Here is a 16,807-nt window from a genome sequence, read left to right on the forward strand (position 1 = left end):
TGAATCACCACTTTTTTGTTCTATTTTCTATCTATATTTTATTCCTACTTGCTTTTATTCTGTTTTATTTTGCTATATTTTAATCATGTAAAGCACTTTGCATTGTCTTTGTACTGAATTGTGCTATATAAATAAATTTGCCTTGCCTTTGCCTAAACAATATGCATAAATACTGCTGTTTACAGTTAGTGAATCTAATGGTGCTAGTTGCTGACATTAGAAGCTAAGCATAACTTACAGTCGGCTCCTGAATCATTTAGTCTTTGTTTTAAAACAGTAAAACACTGTTTTACAGCAGCCGCTCTCTCTAACAGATTTTGTCACATTGCCTCTTCGTCGAATATAATTAAATAGAAACTGCTAAACCTAAATAATCAAGCTCTGCCATACATCAGAGCTCTGATTACCCCGTATGTTCCTAACAGAGCACTTCGCTCTCAGACTGCAGGTCTGCTGGTGGTTCCTAGAGTCTCTAAAAGTAGAATGGGAGGCAGATCCTTTAGCTATCAGGCTCCTCTCCTGTGGAACCAACTCCCAGTTTTGGTCCGTGAAGCAGACACCTTATCTACTTTTAAGACTAGGCTTAAAACCTTCGTTTTTGACAAAGCTTCTACTTAGAGTGACTTAGGTTACCTTTTTTATTTGTATATCTTTGTATTTTTACTGTCTTGATTTTATGATTTTTATGTATTCAAATCTCCCTCTTCTCCAAGAAAGGAAAACAAAGTACAAACACCAATAGGGTTTGCTTACTGACTTAAGGGACACTCTCTAATTCAGAGGTGTTCAAAGTCAGCCATCAAGGGTTGCTATCCTGCATGTTTTTGGACATTTCATGACACCTCAACCATATAAATGGGTCACTGGCATGTTCCTGCAAAGGTTGATTACATGCTGAGGAGCTAATTAATCCATTTGAATCAGCTGTGTTAGGATGAAAACACATCTAAAATATTTCGGAAGGTGTCCTGTGGACTAAAGTCTATGGTGTTCAACCATTTGAGAAGAGGCTAAAGGGCAGATATTGAAATTTACAATTGAAATGTAATCAACCACAAAATGTACAGTTTCAACCACTTATAATTTATTTAGAAAATATATAAGTTGACTGATGCAGTTAAAAACTGCAAAAAGATAAAATTCTCCCCAAAACAAACAAACAAAAAACAGGTATACATGACTTCTGGAGATGCATTTTCTTGTAGAAATCAGTTCTTTTTAATGTTGCTGCTCTAGGGGCTCGCTGATGTAACGACCACTTAATTGTTGCTCAGGAGGCGAAGACTTATGTCTGATGGCAGCCCTCGCTCAACCAGTTTGTTTTTAATCTAAGGGAGAAAACACATGGTGGTAACATGTTCTATGACAGATTTTCTTTTTTAATGACTCTGCTTCAAAACAATTTTCAGTTATTTCCCAGCTGGCATGGGCTGCTCATGCCCGCTGGGTTGGCATCAAGATCCAAAGATACTAAAAAGGTTTAGAGGAGGAGCACACTAGATGTTTTACAGGAAAATCAGCTAAACCTGTTACGCCGAAACTGAGTCCTTATCCTTTCTTTCAAAGTCAAGAAGGTTACCTACCAGATTAATGATGGTATCATAATCATTGTCCAGTGAAAGTGTGGTAGAGATTTTCATGTTCAGAGCAATAACATACTCTAGAAACAGAGAGAATCAATGTTATGATCTGGGCCAGAATACTTCAAAGCAATAGAATACAGTGTATTTATGACAGACTCTGCAAACCTCTACTTCTGTCCTACTTACGCGGTCCAGTAGCAGATGCATTTAGGGATGTAAAGTATGGCAATAATGTTGCATTGACAGCTGGGGTCATGGTGGTGGGTCTAGATGTAACATTTAGGGTCGGTGATGTAGTGAAATTTATTAATGCCGTTGTAGTCGGTACAGTTGGAGGCACAACTATAGGTGGTTGTGTGATTGGGGCTGTGGACAGATCCAGAGAAACCTCAGCAATGCAGAAAACCACTGATGGACTTTAAAACATGAGCAGCGATAGAGAACTTCACTCACTGTTTCCAACCGTCACAATAACACACCGAAGGTCAGAGTGATACAAAGTGCCGAAGACACTGTGGAAAAATATAACAAAAGCTTTAATATTAATAGATTGTTGTAAAAAAAGAAATTAAAGTCTAATTGTGATTTCTAGAAACAAAGTAGATTTGTTTGAAATATGCAGCAATACATAATTTGCAGGGACAGTTCCAATGGTCAGAAGCTGCTGTCTAAGGCTACAATCACACTGCAGCCTGAAGTGACCCAATTCCGATTTTTTTGCCCGTATGTGATCTGGATCTGATCTTTTCATGACAGTCTGAACGACACAGATCAGATTTTTTCAAATGCGACCCAGGCCGCTTGGATATGTGGTCCTGAATACGATACGTATCTGATCTTTTCAAATGCGACCTGTGTCTGTACGGCCGGGTCGCATTTATCCGACCTACACGTCATTGATAATTGACAAACGTCACTAACGGTGGACCTGGCTATGCCAAAGAGGTTGGCTATTGTGCGGTAACAAGCACCTGTTGCATGTCCGTTCAGCCCCACGGCAACGCATTTACTCACCACTTTGGCCGAAGATGTGTGTTTTTACGTGAGAGCGCTAAAGAGATCCGTTCAGACGCACATAAAGGTTGCCTTTGTCATTCGAAAATTATAAATGAAGTCTGTTTCAGTAAAGCCGCTCACGTCGCTAAAATTTGGCTCTTTTCCTTTTCGATCTTAAAAAGATTGCGTTGGTAAAGTGCTGCCTCCGGTTGGAGAATAACGTAAAGAACGCAAGATACGCTGCAGCATTACGATTTCACAAAAAAATCGGAATTGAGCATTAAGGAACACCTGCAGTGTGAATGTAGCCTAAGACTGGACATACCACGTCTTTATTAAAACAGACTGATAAAACATTTGTAGCATCAGTTGGTATTAAGTAACGTGAATTTAATCATAATAATTCCTCTATTATCTATAAAGTGGACGGTCTTTAAACGTAAACATTACTTTTCACGTAAATGTGCAGATGGATCCTTGTCCATGGATCCTTTGTTTCTACATTTTATTCCTACTTGCTTTTATTCCTTTCTTTCTCCTGTATTTTAATCATGTAAAGCACTTTGCATTGTCTCTGTACTGAAATGCGCTATATAAATAAATTTGCCTTGCCTTGCAACTTTTGCTGTCAAAACAGATTTATTTTGCTTGAATGGCACAAACCAGAGGTCTAACTCTAACACTCTTCAGTGTGGAAGCTGTTACTAAGTGAAAAAGATTCAAGACTTTACCCCTCTTTTGAACCGCCTTTGCTCAAGTGTTGAAGTCAAGGCAAGCCCTGCTGCAATGGACAGCATGCACATACCGCTCTGCTTTGGTTTGGGTGTTCTGTCTTGGGATGTGCCAGTCTTTGTCTGAGAGTGTTGTTAGGTTAGAAAGTCACTGGCTGGTTGTATTTTGACAAGATTCTCCTGTTTTTCTCAGAAACCCCAGTCACGTATGGAATGTCAGTGTTTTATGTCATTCTTCTACTGCTACTTCTTGGATTTAGATTTTGATCCAAGTGTCATCCGCATATCTGAACCAGTGAGTTGATGGTGTTCCCTTGTAAATACTGATTGCCCTGCTCTCCGCCTACTTCATGTTAACATTGGCCATACAGGGAGAAACTGAGGAGCCCATGGCAAACTCATGTTTCTGTCTGTAAAAGTTGTCACTAGAAATATGTAGTACAGATACACCGGTCCAACAGGTCAGGTTCTCTTTCAGCGTTCTGTTCGGCCATCTCTTGTCTGTGTTAACTGGCTCTGATGTAGGGAGGCAGGTGAAAAAGAAACAAGGTACCAGTGTCAGGTGTTGGATGCAGGAAAGGAAACCTGAAGACTTCTGAATAAGATGTGGGTTGTTTCCAACCGGTCTCACCAGAATCAGTTAAATAAACAAAGAAATGACAGAGGTGTTGGATGGGCAGGTCATTTATTTGCATCTGGCCTAAAACGCTCCAAGGAAGATGGGTCTCCTTGTGGTTAAAACCAGAAGTGCCCAATCTCCAGGTTGCTCAACTGGGAGTCTCCAGAAATATAGACTCCTGAATAGGTGATTAAACTTATTCATAAAAACTAAGCAAAAGTCAAGTTGCCTTTAATTTGAGCCTGCTGTGGTTGCCATGACTCGAACCATTGAGGATATGCACAAGCTTGCAGCCCCGTTGCTCTGGTAATATGCTCTTGACACTACAGCTTACATGTGTTGGAAATATTCCCAATGCAACCTGTAGCAAATCTCAGCTTCAAGATAAGGATCTAAGGTATGTTTTCTGAAGAATTCACATAGCATAGCGACTGCTGATCAGTTAGTGATGCTAACTGTGCTAGTTGTTATGATTAGATGCTAGCTCGGCTTAGGATCAACTCCAGAAACGTTTAGTCTTTGTTCAAAATGAATAAAACATTGTTTTACACCAGCCACACTTTCAAACCGATGCTTTGAATATATAATCAATTAGAAACCGCTAAAGCTTAAAGCAAAGGAATGCTGGAAAGTGTTTAGAAATCCAGTGACGAGAAAGCAGCTGCAAAACTCTGTAGTGATACATATCTGATGTATTCATTAGAAAAAACAATGACCTTGTCTGGACGACGAAACAGACGGGGTGGCTCTGTCCTTCCTCACTTGCAGACGGCATCCACGTCAGAGAGAAGTTACCTGATCCTGATGAACCATTGAGGATTATATTGTAAGGCCCACTGTACAGGAGGCCGGTGATGCTTTTAACAAACACAACAAACAGATTTGTTAGGAGAAGTTAGGAGTGTCACATGTTTCTCTTGCGTTTTTTTCTTTCCTGCATCTATGTTGGAGCTATGTGAACTAACAGATACGACCAAATTCCTGCCTGTGAGTAAAACCTGTCAAACAGGACAGCAGTGTGGCATTCACAGCATGCATTGTCATTCCCATAAACTATAAGCTGAAGATTTGGAAAAAAAAGCCAAAATAGGTCAAACATTTAGAGGTAGCTTTCAGGTTTCTGCATGGATGCATTTAGTGACACATGCTTTTATTCATTTGGGTAAATATGTTTAGTAGATTTTCAAGTCTGTGCAAAAGCAAGAAATAAACCACAGTTTGCTTATGTTATAAATCACATGCTGCTGCTAAAGTTAGAGGTGGCGATGTTAGGGAAAGTATACGCAAGTAAAAGAGAAATTCCTGATTACTATAGAAAAGTTTATTCTCATGAAAGTGACTTCTCATGTTTATTCCGTTGAAATATTACACCAATACAAGAAGTATGATCTTGATTTTAAACTTTGTTAATTAGTGAACCTGTCAAAATGTTTTTCTGTCACTTACTTAGACTGAGTGGCCTCCGCTCTGATGGTGACTTCCAGAGCCTGACCGGCAGGAGTGTAGAGCTGAGCTCTGTTGCTGGGAGTTGGAGACAGGAATCTGGGCAGATAGAGACCTTCTGTGCAGGATGGTACCGTAGGACCCACTGAAGATTTGAAGGACAGTAGAAAACTCAACGCGTGAGAAAAAGGAAGCTTTCCTTGATTAGAAGTTGTCGCTGTCTGTGGCTGTAAAACAAGTATGGGATCGTACCTTTCAAAACGAACTGTAAAGGTATCTTGCTGATGGCATCGCTAGGAGTTTTCACCTCCTGTGAACCGTCAGTTTCAGTCAAAGTGATGTTCTGTGTGGGAAAGTCCTCCATCACCAACTGGACGGCGTACGCAATCAGAGTTTGGTTGGTATTACTGCTGTTGGTCGGGCTGAATGACAGAGAACAAGACTGGAAGAGATAAAAACATTAGAAAAAAAAAACAAAATATTATCATTACAATATAAATATTAACATTAATGTATTTTTTCCAAAATACTGGGGTGTAATACCAAGGTTTAAACATGTGGCATAATCCCTGAACATTTGATACACACATAATCCTAACATTAATATTGATTTTTCAATTGGAAGCAGTAAAATGGGTCACCTATATATATAAAAAAAGGTTCAAACATGGTTGTGGAAGTGTGATTGGCTGCTATTCATTGAGGGAACCATGGATGTGGAGATTTTCTGACGCAGAGCATCGACCCAGTGGCAGGGCAGCATTCCAGCATGAAAACTAACCCAAACACACATCAGATATAAACGCTGCCTTAGGAACTGAGGGAAAACTGAAGCTGGGAGGCAAACTGCTGTGAAGTTTGTGGGGGATCCTCAAACAGAAGTTGAAGGAGCACAAGGTCTCTATAGCACCCATCATCTCCATGATGTCTTCACGGGGAAGTGGAAGAGGACTCCAGTGGCAATCTGTCACACTTTAGTGAACTAAGTGCCCAAGAGACTCAAGGCGGTGCTGGAAAAATACTGGTGGCCACACAACATATTGACATACATTCTCACTTGAGGATGTACTCAGTTTTGTTGGCAGCAGTCTAGACATTAATGGCTGTGTTTTTTTTTAAGGGGACAGCAAATCTACGCTGTAATACCAGCTGTACACTGATTACATGTACTTGTATCAAAATGTCATATCTTCAGCCTTGTCCCATGAAAATATATATTTACAAAAAATGACCTTTGAAACAGCATCATCATAGATTGATAAAATTCACTCCAACGTTCTCACTTACGGATGAGAGGCTGAGGACAGACGGGGGTGTGCACGGGTTACACTCTGACTCTGATGTGTTTCCATATCTGCATTTAACTTCGTCTCCGTCCGGGTCGAAGGCTAGTAAATTTATGGTTTTGGGACAATTTGAAGGTATTCTGGGAGAGCAAAAACATCCATATCAATATCAACAGTTAAGTTTGACTGTGATTCAGTGGGTAGAGCAGCTGTCTTGCAATCCTAAAGCTCTCAAACTAACTCTTGCTTTCTATCGCTATATGTTGATATGCCTCTTAACCAGGCACTTAACCCCAAGTAACCCACCAATATGCGTCAGACTGATTGACTGTGGCTCGAGTAAAAAGGCTCTGAAAGTTTAAGATGTAATCCCCGCTATTTTGCCCATGCCAAGCCAAAGTTCTAACTCAAGGATCTGTAGAGGGGCCTAACTATTAGGGTGGTGGCAAAGAGCCCTTCCAAGCTCAATGGTGCTCATTGCAGAAGATAAATAGTGAGGGATGTCCTGCAAAAATCCTGTCAGCAATTATAAGAAGCATTTGATTGCTGTGATGCCAGTAAATGCTCTTTTTAATTGGTACTTGAGAAAAATATTAGTAATTTTCAACATGCATGTTTGGTCAAATGTAAAAGGAATAAAAGAAAACGTTCCCCTTGTGCATTGTCATGTTATCATCTGGGACAGGTGTCTCTGGTATGCACTTTAATGTATATTTCCTGAGTTTAATGAAGTATCCGTCAGTCATATGTCCTACCTCAGAGCTGGGAGAATGGTCGTCTGTGGGGATGTGTTGGGTTTTACAATGTCGGACCGGTTCCTCAATTCAACGGCAGTCACAGCTCTCCAGCTTATAATGTCATTTTGTATGTCAGATATCCAGTCTCCACCAGCCAACCTGCAGTGGGTGTTATTGCAAAAGGATTCAGATGTGAAAACTCCCCAACCAACCAACCAACACTGACACACCACCAAAGCGATCATGCTGAACAGTGTTGCAGGCAGCCTAACGTATAACGCAGCTTCTCCAGACCCTTTCACTTGAACCTGCTCTCATCTGGGAGAAGAACAGGGCGCTGGTGCTGAAGCTGAACCAATTCTTGTGTTCTCTGGTTAACGCCAGTCGAGCTCCACGCTGCCGGGCAGTGAGCACAGAGCCCACTAGATGACGCTGGGCCCTCATCATGACGTTTCTAATGGTTTGGTCAGAGACATTCATGCCAGCAGCCCACCGGAGGTCACTCTGTAGGGCTCTGGCAGTACTCATCCTGTTCCTCCTGGCACAAAGCTCCAGACACTGGTCCTGCTCATGGGTTAAGGGCCCTGAGAGTAACTGTCTATCTCCTGGTACCTCCTCCATGATCTTGAGACGGTCACAGCAAACCTTTTGGCAATAGCATGTTTGAACTTGATGGATTTGCACTGCCTGTGAAACCTCCATCAGGTCCAGGTATTGCCCCGTGCTACCAGTAGTGACACTGAGGCAAAACTACTGAAATGCAGTCAAAAAAGCACAAGATAGGAAAATGTCTGAGGCCTCCATCTGCAAAAAAACCATTCCTGTTTTTGAGGTGGTCTCATCGCTGCTTCTTTGGTAAACCTGTTGTTAATTTCATTTAGACAGCAATTAAAGTGTTCCTTTAATTTTTTTTAAGCAGTGTACATTTATATATGCATATCCAGCTGACTGGATGACATTCTGAAGGTGAATTTCTAGGCCTGATCACCTGTCAGTTACATTTTAAACCTTGAATAATTGGTGTGGAGGACTCACACAGTCTGAAATCCAGTGTTGTTGGGGAGCAGATGAGTTATTGCTCCTTCTCTCTGACACCATTCACCGCTTACTTCGTCAACAACAGATAATGCAAGGGTCTGGGTCTGCGTTCCACAGTTTCCACCACACTGCCATGTATCAGAATCATTGCACGAGACAAAATTCAGCTTGTAGCGAAGGATCACCTGTGGATTTAAAGGGAGGAGATTTGAAGTACAATGAAATACTTAAAGCCAGACACAACCATTCTCAAAGAATCTTATCTTACTGAGACAGAGCCGTCCGCATGAGTCTCCTCTGGATAGTAGGTCATCATGGTGCCAAGAAAATGAGTGGCTCGTGAACCTCTGACCACCAGCAGCAGCAGAGGCACCAAGGAGAGCAGCATGGTGAAGCAGTCAGAGTCTCTTCACAAACACTGCGAGAAAACAGAGACGAGGAACATTTATACTCAGCCTCCCCTGACTCCATCACATATCATCTCATCAGAGATTTACTGATTCGTGGTGGAATGTTGTCAAACATGTGGTCTATCACAAAAAAATGAAAAAAAAGATGCACCATAAAGTCCCCTGGTATGAGGATAGGTCTGTGAGATAAAGATCCCATTAGATCCCTGTGCAGGAGAAACCAAAGGACACCATTTATGACACACATGTAAAGGATCTTTCTCCCTCAAGTAAACTGCATCAAGTATTTTTAAAAACGTACAAGCATTACCTCTGACTTAAAAAAAAAACGACTGCAATGAAGAATGCCCGTCATGTATTTGGAGATCTGTTTTAACTAAAATTCCTCTGATCTACACCCTGTAAAAAAATAAATGTTGGCAGAACTCAATATTTAGAGGCAACAAACTTGGAATAGAATAGAGTTTAGTACTTCAACTCAACCATCCGTTTTGCGTTTGAGTTTGTCAAACTTTGAATTTTATGTTTTTGTAACTAGTTTTTTTTATTTGAAAGTAGAAACTATGACTCTTGTACATTACAATCACATTTCTTACTTAAAAAAAAACAACATTATTTTTATTCAGCTCTTATTCTGACTGGAGAAAATTGTCATCTGTATTATAGCCCTGCCCTATTTTGTCAGGGACAGCACAGACTGTGTTTTGAACCAACAACCTTCACAGCCTCTCCATAAAGCAAACATCCTGCGCTCTAACTACTAGGCTATCTAACAGTTATAAACCCTGACCTCTAGTGACTCAAGTATGAGATGTAATAGCTTTACACTTAAATTAGAAATAAATTGGAACCTTTAATGTCATTACACAGAAAGTACAACAAAATGTTGTTTTGCAACATCTCTTTAGTAGCAATTCTTATTGTTAAAATTGAAGATTAAAAGAACAATCAGCCTCTTACTCAAAAGACAACTCCAAAAGTTGGGGTTCCCGCATTTCATAACAAAAAGCACAAAAGTTAGCAGAACTTTGTGCAGTTGAAATGACCTAAAACCTAAGGGTATGAGCACTGACAAATTAACAATGGTAAACATTACAACTACCTTGGCTTTTTTTGTTGACTTCAACTATTGTCCCTATATGTTGCACTTAGTTTTTCAACTTTTCAAAATCTTTTTTCAGCCCAACATAAAGGATTTTTTATTTTTTTATTTTTTTTTTACAGTGCAGGTGTCATTCTATTTAGATCAGGGCTGTCAAACTCATTTTGGTTGAGGGGCCGCATTCAGCTTTATCTGATCTCAAGAGGGCCACACGAGTAAACTCATTGCAAGATTAAATAGAACTAATAAAAGTGGACTTATTGTTGATTTTTATATTAAATTCATTTCACTTTTACACAATATATTATGAATAACCTCAGCGTTTTTAAGAAAAGTATGTGCAATTTCAACAACACTTTTACTCAGTTAAACATTTACTTGTGCATTATGCATAAGAACTGATCACAGTGATTATACAATGTTGAAAAACATTTATTCACATTTTTTGGTACTTAAAAACACTGTCCTACATGATAAAATACATCAAACAGATAAAAATTAAGAAATGATTAAAATTTTTCCACACCTGAAGCTTAATCTGCTAATTAAAACACAGCGCCCCTCGTGGACAATATAGGAACTGCATATTTTCAATTAAGCGAAGTACATGTTTTTTTCAATAATTGTTTTATCATTCTCTTCCTTTTATCTCCTCTTTCTTTCACCTTTTCTTTTTTCTTCTTGTTCTTCCTTTCCTCTCCTACTTTCCCATTATAGTGTCCATATCATTTGAGATATTACTCGCATGAATCATAATCAAACTATTCACAAGCGGAGCACTATGGCAAAAGCAGTACTGCTCCACTTGTGAAAGTCAAACCTGTTGACTTTCACAGGGGTATGTTTGACACCCCTGATTTAGATTCAGGGAAGGCAGAGCGGGCAGCTGTAGGGAGGTTTGTAATGACACTGCTTAAAATGAGCTGTTTGCTAAGCCAACCTATTTTGACACAAGTCATTCTGAGGTGCATTTCTTTCTGCATGGATGATTGTATTCATCATTGTTTTAGAAACAAACCTACTTCTTCTTTCTAATGTGGTTAAGGAAAAACTTCCTTTGGACAATAAAAAAACGTTGAAAAGCTTCTTTAACCACATATGTTTTGTCCCTGATTTTAACAATGTATTTTTTTTTATTGACTTAAATATGCAAAGCAATGGTGGAAAGGAGTTGACAGGCGTTTCTAGATCAAATTCACCAGAGGGCAGGGTGGGGCAAGGGTTTTCCCACTGGGGCACAGAACAAAAGAATGAAACAAAAGAAAAGAAAAGAAAACAGACAAACTAAAAGACAGTCCAATATTTTGTCGCTAAATATTAATTGAGCCAAAGAGTTCAATTAATGTTAACCTGCAGCTCCAGAGTTGTGGCTCTGGAGCTGCAGGTTGCAGACCCCTGATCTACCAAGTGAAAACTGATCCTATCTCAATATGGCTGAAACTAAAAGTGCAACAGCTTAAATCTTAAATCATTGTTCATGTAAAATTGGAAAGCTAAAAAAATATTATTGGTCCATCAGTTACAGTTTCTCAAATGCATATCATATCTGGAGCCCATAATCATTATAAGAAATGTATTCAGTATGATGTCTTCAGTACAAGAGTGAAGACTGGGGCACTGGCCCCTGTTGGCCCCCGTCTAGAACCGCTCATGCAGGCAGCATTAAATGTCACAAGAAGCATTTTCCCCCCCACATTAATTAGATTGCAGTCTCATTATCATCCAATAAGGATCAGTGGTTGTCTGTGGTACCCAGAACTCAGTATGCACATGTTTGCATCCTAAGTAACGGCACCGGGAGATAAACTACACAACTTTAACAGTTTTCACTGTCTTTGAAGAGAATTTAAGCTCACTGGTTTCAACAGATTTTATTTTAGGACTGAAAAACCTGAGGATTGCATACTTAAGTGGACCTGCTGAGGGAGTTTGAGGTTGCTGAGGTTTTGTTGAACCAACTAAAACATATCAAACTCACTTGATGTCTTGCCACACATTATGGTGATGGGGTAGGTTCTAATAAGGAAAACCATATTGGCCAGTGATGCCCAAACTTTCTGCACCATGGGCTAAAATCAGCAATTATTTCATTGTGATTTCTTTACCTGGTCTGCAATAAAGTAAACGTAATATTTTAACGACTCAAAGTAAAAGAGCTTTGCCTTAATAATCGAAAGGTGTACAGTCTCCTAAGGATTGAGGTCAAATATTTACTATTGTGTTGGTCTAGAAAATGTCTATTACCAACAAAACAAGAAGAACTTTCTTTAAAAATCCATGTCATATTTAAATAGGTTTTAAAAATGGTGTACCTTATGGATAGGTCGTTTCATTCAATATTAAATACATAAATGGCTGCTCTGGTGGTGCTGGGGTAAAGATGTGTGTTGAAGAGTGTGTACACCTAAGGAATCACAAATAAATCATTAAAAAACAATGATTGAAGACATGTTATCATATACATGGTTTCGATTGATTTTAAAAGGCCTTCAACCTCTTGAGTTGAAGCCCTGACTAGACAGAGTTGCCAGGTCCCACAGAAAAAAAATTCTTACCCCTCATTTAGTGACCTTCGATCGGTCACGCCGATCGGAGGTCACTAAAGTTGGTGTTGCTTCGGTGTGTGAGTTTGCTAAAGCAATGTCGGACTCCGTAATTTTCTCTGGTCCCCTGCCTGATCTGACCAGTGATGACATGTTTAGCCGCATGTCATCATTCAACCGCTGGTTGTCTAGGAGGTGTCCAGAAAACGACGTGGGCTACATTGATAACTGGAGAACTTTCTGGGGAAAACCTGGTCTGATCCGGAGAGACGGCATCCATCCTACTTTGGATGGTGCTGCTCTTCTTTCTAGAAATCTGGACGGATTTATTAGTTCTCCTAAATGCTGACAACCCAGGGTCCAGACCAGGAAGCAGAGCCGTAGTTTAACACACCTCTCTGCAGCTTCTGTACTGTTACCCATCCATTATCCTATTGAGACGGTGTCTTTCCCACGGCCAAAACTTAACAGATCAAAAACTTATCTAACAGGAACAAATCATAAAAACCTACTAAAAATCAATACGGTTCACCTTGAACCTAAAAATAAAACAATTAAATGTGGTCTATTAAATATAAGGTCTCTCCCTCCAAAGACTTTGTTAGTTAACGAATTGATTTCTGATAAACAGATTGATTTATTTTGTCTCACAGAAACCTGGCTACAAGAGGACTATGTTAGTATAAATGAGTCAACTCCCTCCAATTATTCAAATTTCCACATTCCCAGATCTGTGGGAAGAGGAGTGGCAACCATCTTTCAGTCTGATTTATTAATTAGTCCCAGGCCAACTAATAACTACAGTTCTTTTGAACATTTAACCCTCAGTTTCCCTCATCCAAGCTGCAAAGTAATAAAACCTCTTCTGTTTGTTGTTTTGTATCGTCCACCAGGCCCTTACACTCAGTTTTTGGATGAGTTGTCAGATTTCTTATCTGATTTGGTGTTAAATACTGATAAGGTTATTAAAGTGGGTGATTTTAACGTCCACGTTGACACTGAATGTGATAACCTTAGTGTAGCCTTTAAAACTATCCTAGATTCAATTGGTTTTGCTCAAAATGTGCATAAACCGACGTGCTCTCGGCTCCATACTTGAGACCTTGTTCTGACATATGGCATTGATTGTGAAGAATTAACAGTATTCTCTCACAACCCAGTCCTATCTGATCATTTTTTAATAACATTTGTGTTTAATCTAACTGAGTTCTCCACCCCCAAAAGAGGGTTCCATTATAGTAGATCTTTATCGGATAATGCTGTATCAAAACTTAAAGAGTCTGTCCCCTTTTTAATATCCTCCGTATTGCAGAAATACCCTGCAGATAGCAGCAATGTTGTTTCTTCCAATTCACAAATAGACGTCTTTGTAAACAGTATGACTTCGTCATTGCGTTCTGCATTAGACAATGTAGCTCCCTTGAAAAAGAAGGTGATTATTCACAGGAAGCTGGCTCCTTGGTTTAATTCAGAGCTGCGTTCCTTGAAGCACAATGTTAGGAAATTGGAGAGAAAATGGCGCTCTACACACCAAGAGGAATCCTACCTAATCTGGAGGGACAGTCTATTGTTGTATAACAAGACCCTTCGCAGAGTTAGAGCAGCATATTTTTCATCATTAATTGAGGAGAATAAGAATAATCCTAGATTTCTCTTCAGTACTTACTATCAGGAAGTCCACAAAATGCAGTTCGAAGTCTTCAGCTGATACAAAATGCTGCGGCAAGAGTTCTGATGAAAATCAACAAGAGGGATCATATTTCTCCAATTTTAGCTTCCCTTCATTGGCTTCCTGTTAAATCAAGAATAGAATTTAAAATTCTCATTCTAATGTATAAAGCCCTTAATAATCAAGCTCCATCATATATCAGAGTTCTGATTACCCCGTATGTTCCTAACAGAGCACTTCGCTCTCAGACTGCAGGTCTGCTGGTGGTTCCTAGAGTAAAAGTAGAATGGGAGGCAGATCCTTTAGCTATCAGGCTCCTCTCCTGTGGAACCAACTCCCAGTTTTGGTCCGTGAGGCAGACACCCTATCTATTTTTAAGACTAATCTTAAAACTTTCCTTTTTGACAAAGCTTATAGTTAGAGTGGCTCATGTTACCCTGAGCTATCTCTATAGTTGTGCTGTGATAGGCATAGGCTACTGGAGGACATCAGGGTCTAATTTTCTCACTCTACTGATTTCTACTGTTTTCCAGTTTTGCATTGTATTACATTGAAATTACTGTCGTCATTTCAGCTTTTAACTTTTTGCTCTCTCTCTTTTTTCCTTCATAGTAGGTACACCTGGTCTGATGTTCTGTTAACTGTGACATCATCCAGAGAAGACGGCTCACCCGCTACTACCATCTAATGTAGAACAGATTACTGGATCAATGTGTGTTTTTGTGCTTTTTTGTCTCTCTTGTTGTGTCTCTGCTCTGTCTTCTGTAACCCCAGTCGGTCGAGGCAGATGACCGTTCATACTGAGCCCGGTTGTGCCGGAGGTTTTCCTTCCCGTTAATGGGGAGTTTTTCTTCCCACTGTCGCTTCATGCTTGCTCAGTATGAGGGATTGCAGCAAAGCCATGTACAAAGCAGACGACTCTCCCTGTGGCTCTACGCTTCTCCAGGCGTGAATGCTGCTTGTCGGGACTTTGATGCAATCAACTGGTTTCTTTATATAGGACATTTTTGACCAATCTGTATAATCTGACCCAATCTGTATAATATGATTGAACTTGATTTTGTAAAGTGCCTTGAGATGACATGTTTCATGATTTGGCGCTATATAAATAAAACTGAATTGAAAAAAATAAAAATTTAATCATTTGAATATAAGAACCTGAATTACAGCATGAAAAAATGTCTGAAATAAAAACAGACTTAAAAAAATAAAAGTCCCTGAAATACATATGTCATGCAATTATAAATGTCTTTAAGTTATTTAATGTATAATAAATAACTCTCTGTCTGTTAGGCATTGGTTCCGTTCCAGCTTGCCTACCGACGGAACCGCTCCATTGAGGACGCCATCTCCTCCGCTCTTCACCTGCGCCTGGCACACCTGGAGGAGAAAAACACGCACGTGCGGATGCTGTTCCTGGACTTCAGTTCAGCGTTCAACACCATCATCCCACAGCATCTGGTGGGAAAACTGGAACATCTGGGCTTCAGCACACCCCTTCGAAACTGGCTGCTAGACTTCCTCACCAACAGACCCCAGTCGGTCCGGGTCGGACAGAACACCTTTGATTTCATCACCCTCAGCACGGGCTCCCCTCAGGGCTGCGTCCTGAGCCCCCTGCTGTTCACCCTGATGACAAACGACTGCGTCCCCAGGTTCACCACCAATCACATCGTGAAGTTTGCAGACGACACAACGGTGGTGGGCCTGATGATCAGAGACGATAACGATCAGGACTACAGAGAGGAGGTGGAGCAGCTGGTGGGCTGGTGCAGAGACAACAGCCTGATCCTGAACGTGGAGAAGACGAAGGAGATCATCGTCGACTTCAGGAAGAACCGGCCTCACCACGTTCCACTGCTCATCAACAACTCAGCTGTGGAGGTGGTCAGCAGCACCAAGTTCCTGGGGGTGCACATCACGGACAACCTCACCTGGACTGTGAACCATGTCACTGGTGAAGAGGGCACAGAAGCGACTGTACTTTCTGCGGAGGATGAGAAGAGCCCGCCTGCCCCCGCCCATCCTCACGACCTTCTACAGAAGCACCATAGAGAGCATTCTGACCAGCTGTCTCTCTGTGGTGTGGAGGCTGCACTGCCTCCGACTGGAAGAACGTGAGGAGAGTGGTGAGGACAGCAGAATGGATCATCGGGGCTCCTCTTCCCTCCATAAAAGACATTTTATCTCAGCGCTGTGTGTCCCGAGCTCGTAACATCATCAGGGACCCCTCACACCCCCACCATGGACTGTTCTCCCTGCTGCCCTCTGGGAAGAGGTTCCGCAGCATCCACTGCAGGTCCACCAGGTTCTGCAAAAGCTTTTTCCCTGCTGCCATCAGACTGTTAAACTGCTGTTGAACTGCTAAACTACCACCCACAAACTCTGCACAGCATTTGCATTTTTTGCACATTTTTGCATCATTGCAGCTCATATAGCATTACAAATGCTATCGGACTCCTAGTCTAAAATTGCACAAATAAATGCATTTATGCACAAATGCCCTTGCACAATCCAATCTGTACATAAATAATGTCTCTTTCTTGCTTCATTTCAATTGTTTGTATACTGTATATTTAAAATCTACTGTTTACTTCTAAATCTCTGCCGCACCTAAAACTGTAATTTAACTTCTACTGCGATTTACAAA

At 40.6% G+C, this 16,807-nt stretch overlaps 1 protein-coding gene across 2 annotated transcripts in view; it reads right to left on the minus strand.

The window, feature by feature from the left end:
- Positions 1-1,108: 1,108 nt before the first annotated feature.
- LOC105924405 overlaps positions 1,109-16,807 on the minus strand; it is a 749,458-nt gene continuing 733,759 nt past the window's right edge. The window contains exons 1-11 of one of the 2 annotated variants that reach the window (XM_036146711.1): positions 8,702-8,822; positions 8,431-8,618; positions 7,414-7,554; positions 6,660-6,798; positions 5,625-5,814; positions 5,376-5,517; positions 4,646-4,786; positions 2,037-2,095; positions 1,770-1,949; positions 1,584-1,660; positions 1,109-1,328 (exon numbers count right to left, since the gene is read on the minus strand). In XM_036146711.1, the coding sequence (XP_036002604.1) occupies positions 1,260-1,328; positions 1,584-1,660; positions 1,770-1,949; positions 2,037-2,095; positions 4,646-4,786; positions 5,376-5,517; positions 5,625-5,814; positions 6,660-6,798; positions 7,414-7,554; positions 8,431-8,618; positions 8,702-8,821 (1,446 nt within the window). In that variant the 5' untranslated portion in view covers position 8,822 and the 3' untranslated portion in view covers positions 1,109-1,259. Of the gene's footprint in view, positions 1,329-1,583; positions 1,661-1,769; positions 1,950-2,036; positions 2,096-4,645; positions 4,787-5,375; positions 5,518-5,624; positions 5,815-6,659; positions 6,799-7,413; positions 7,555-8,430; positions 8,619-8,701; positions 8,823-16,807 lie in introns of those variants that run through there. The other variant, XM_036146712.1, reaches the window with a different exon arrangement.

The sequence above is a fragment of the Fundulus heteroclitus genome, chromosome 14 (assembly GCF_011125445.2).
Source record: "Fundulus heteroclitus isolate FHET01 chromosome 14, MU-UCD_Fhet_4.1, whole genome shotgun sequence".
Lineage (NCBI taxonomy): Eukaryota > Metazoa > Chordata > Actinopteri > Cyprinodontiformes > Fundulidae > Fundulus > Fundulus heteroclitus.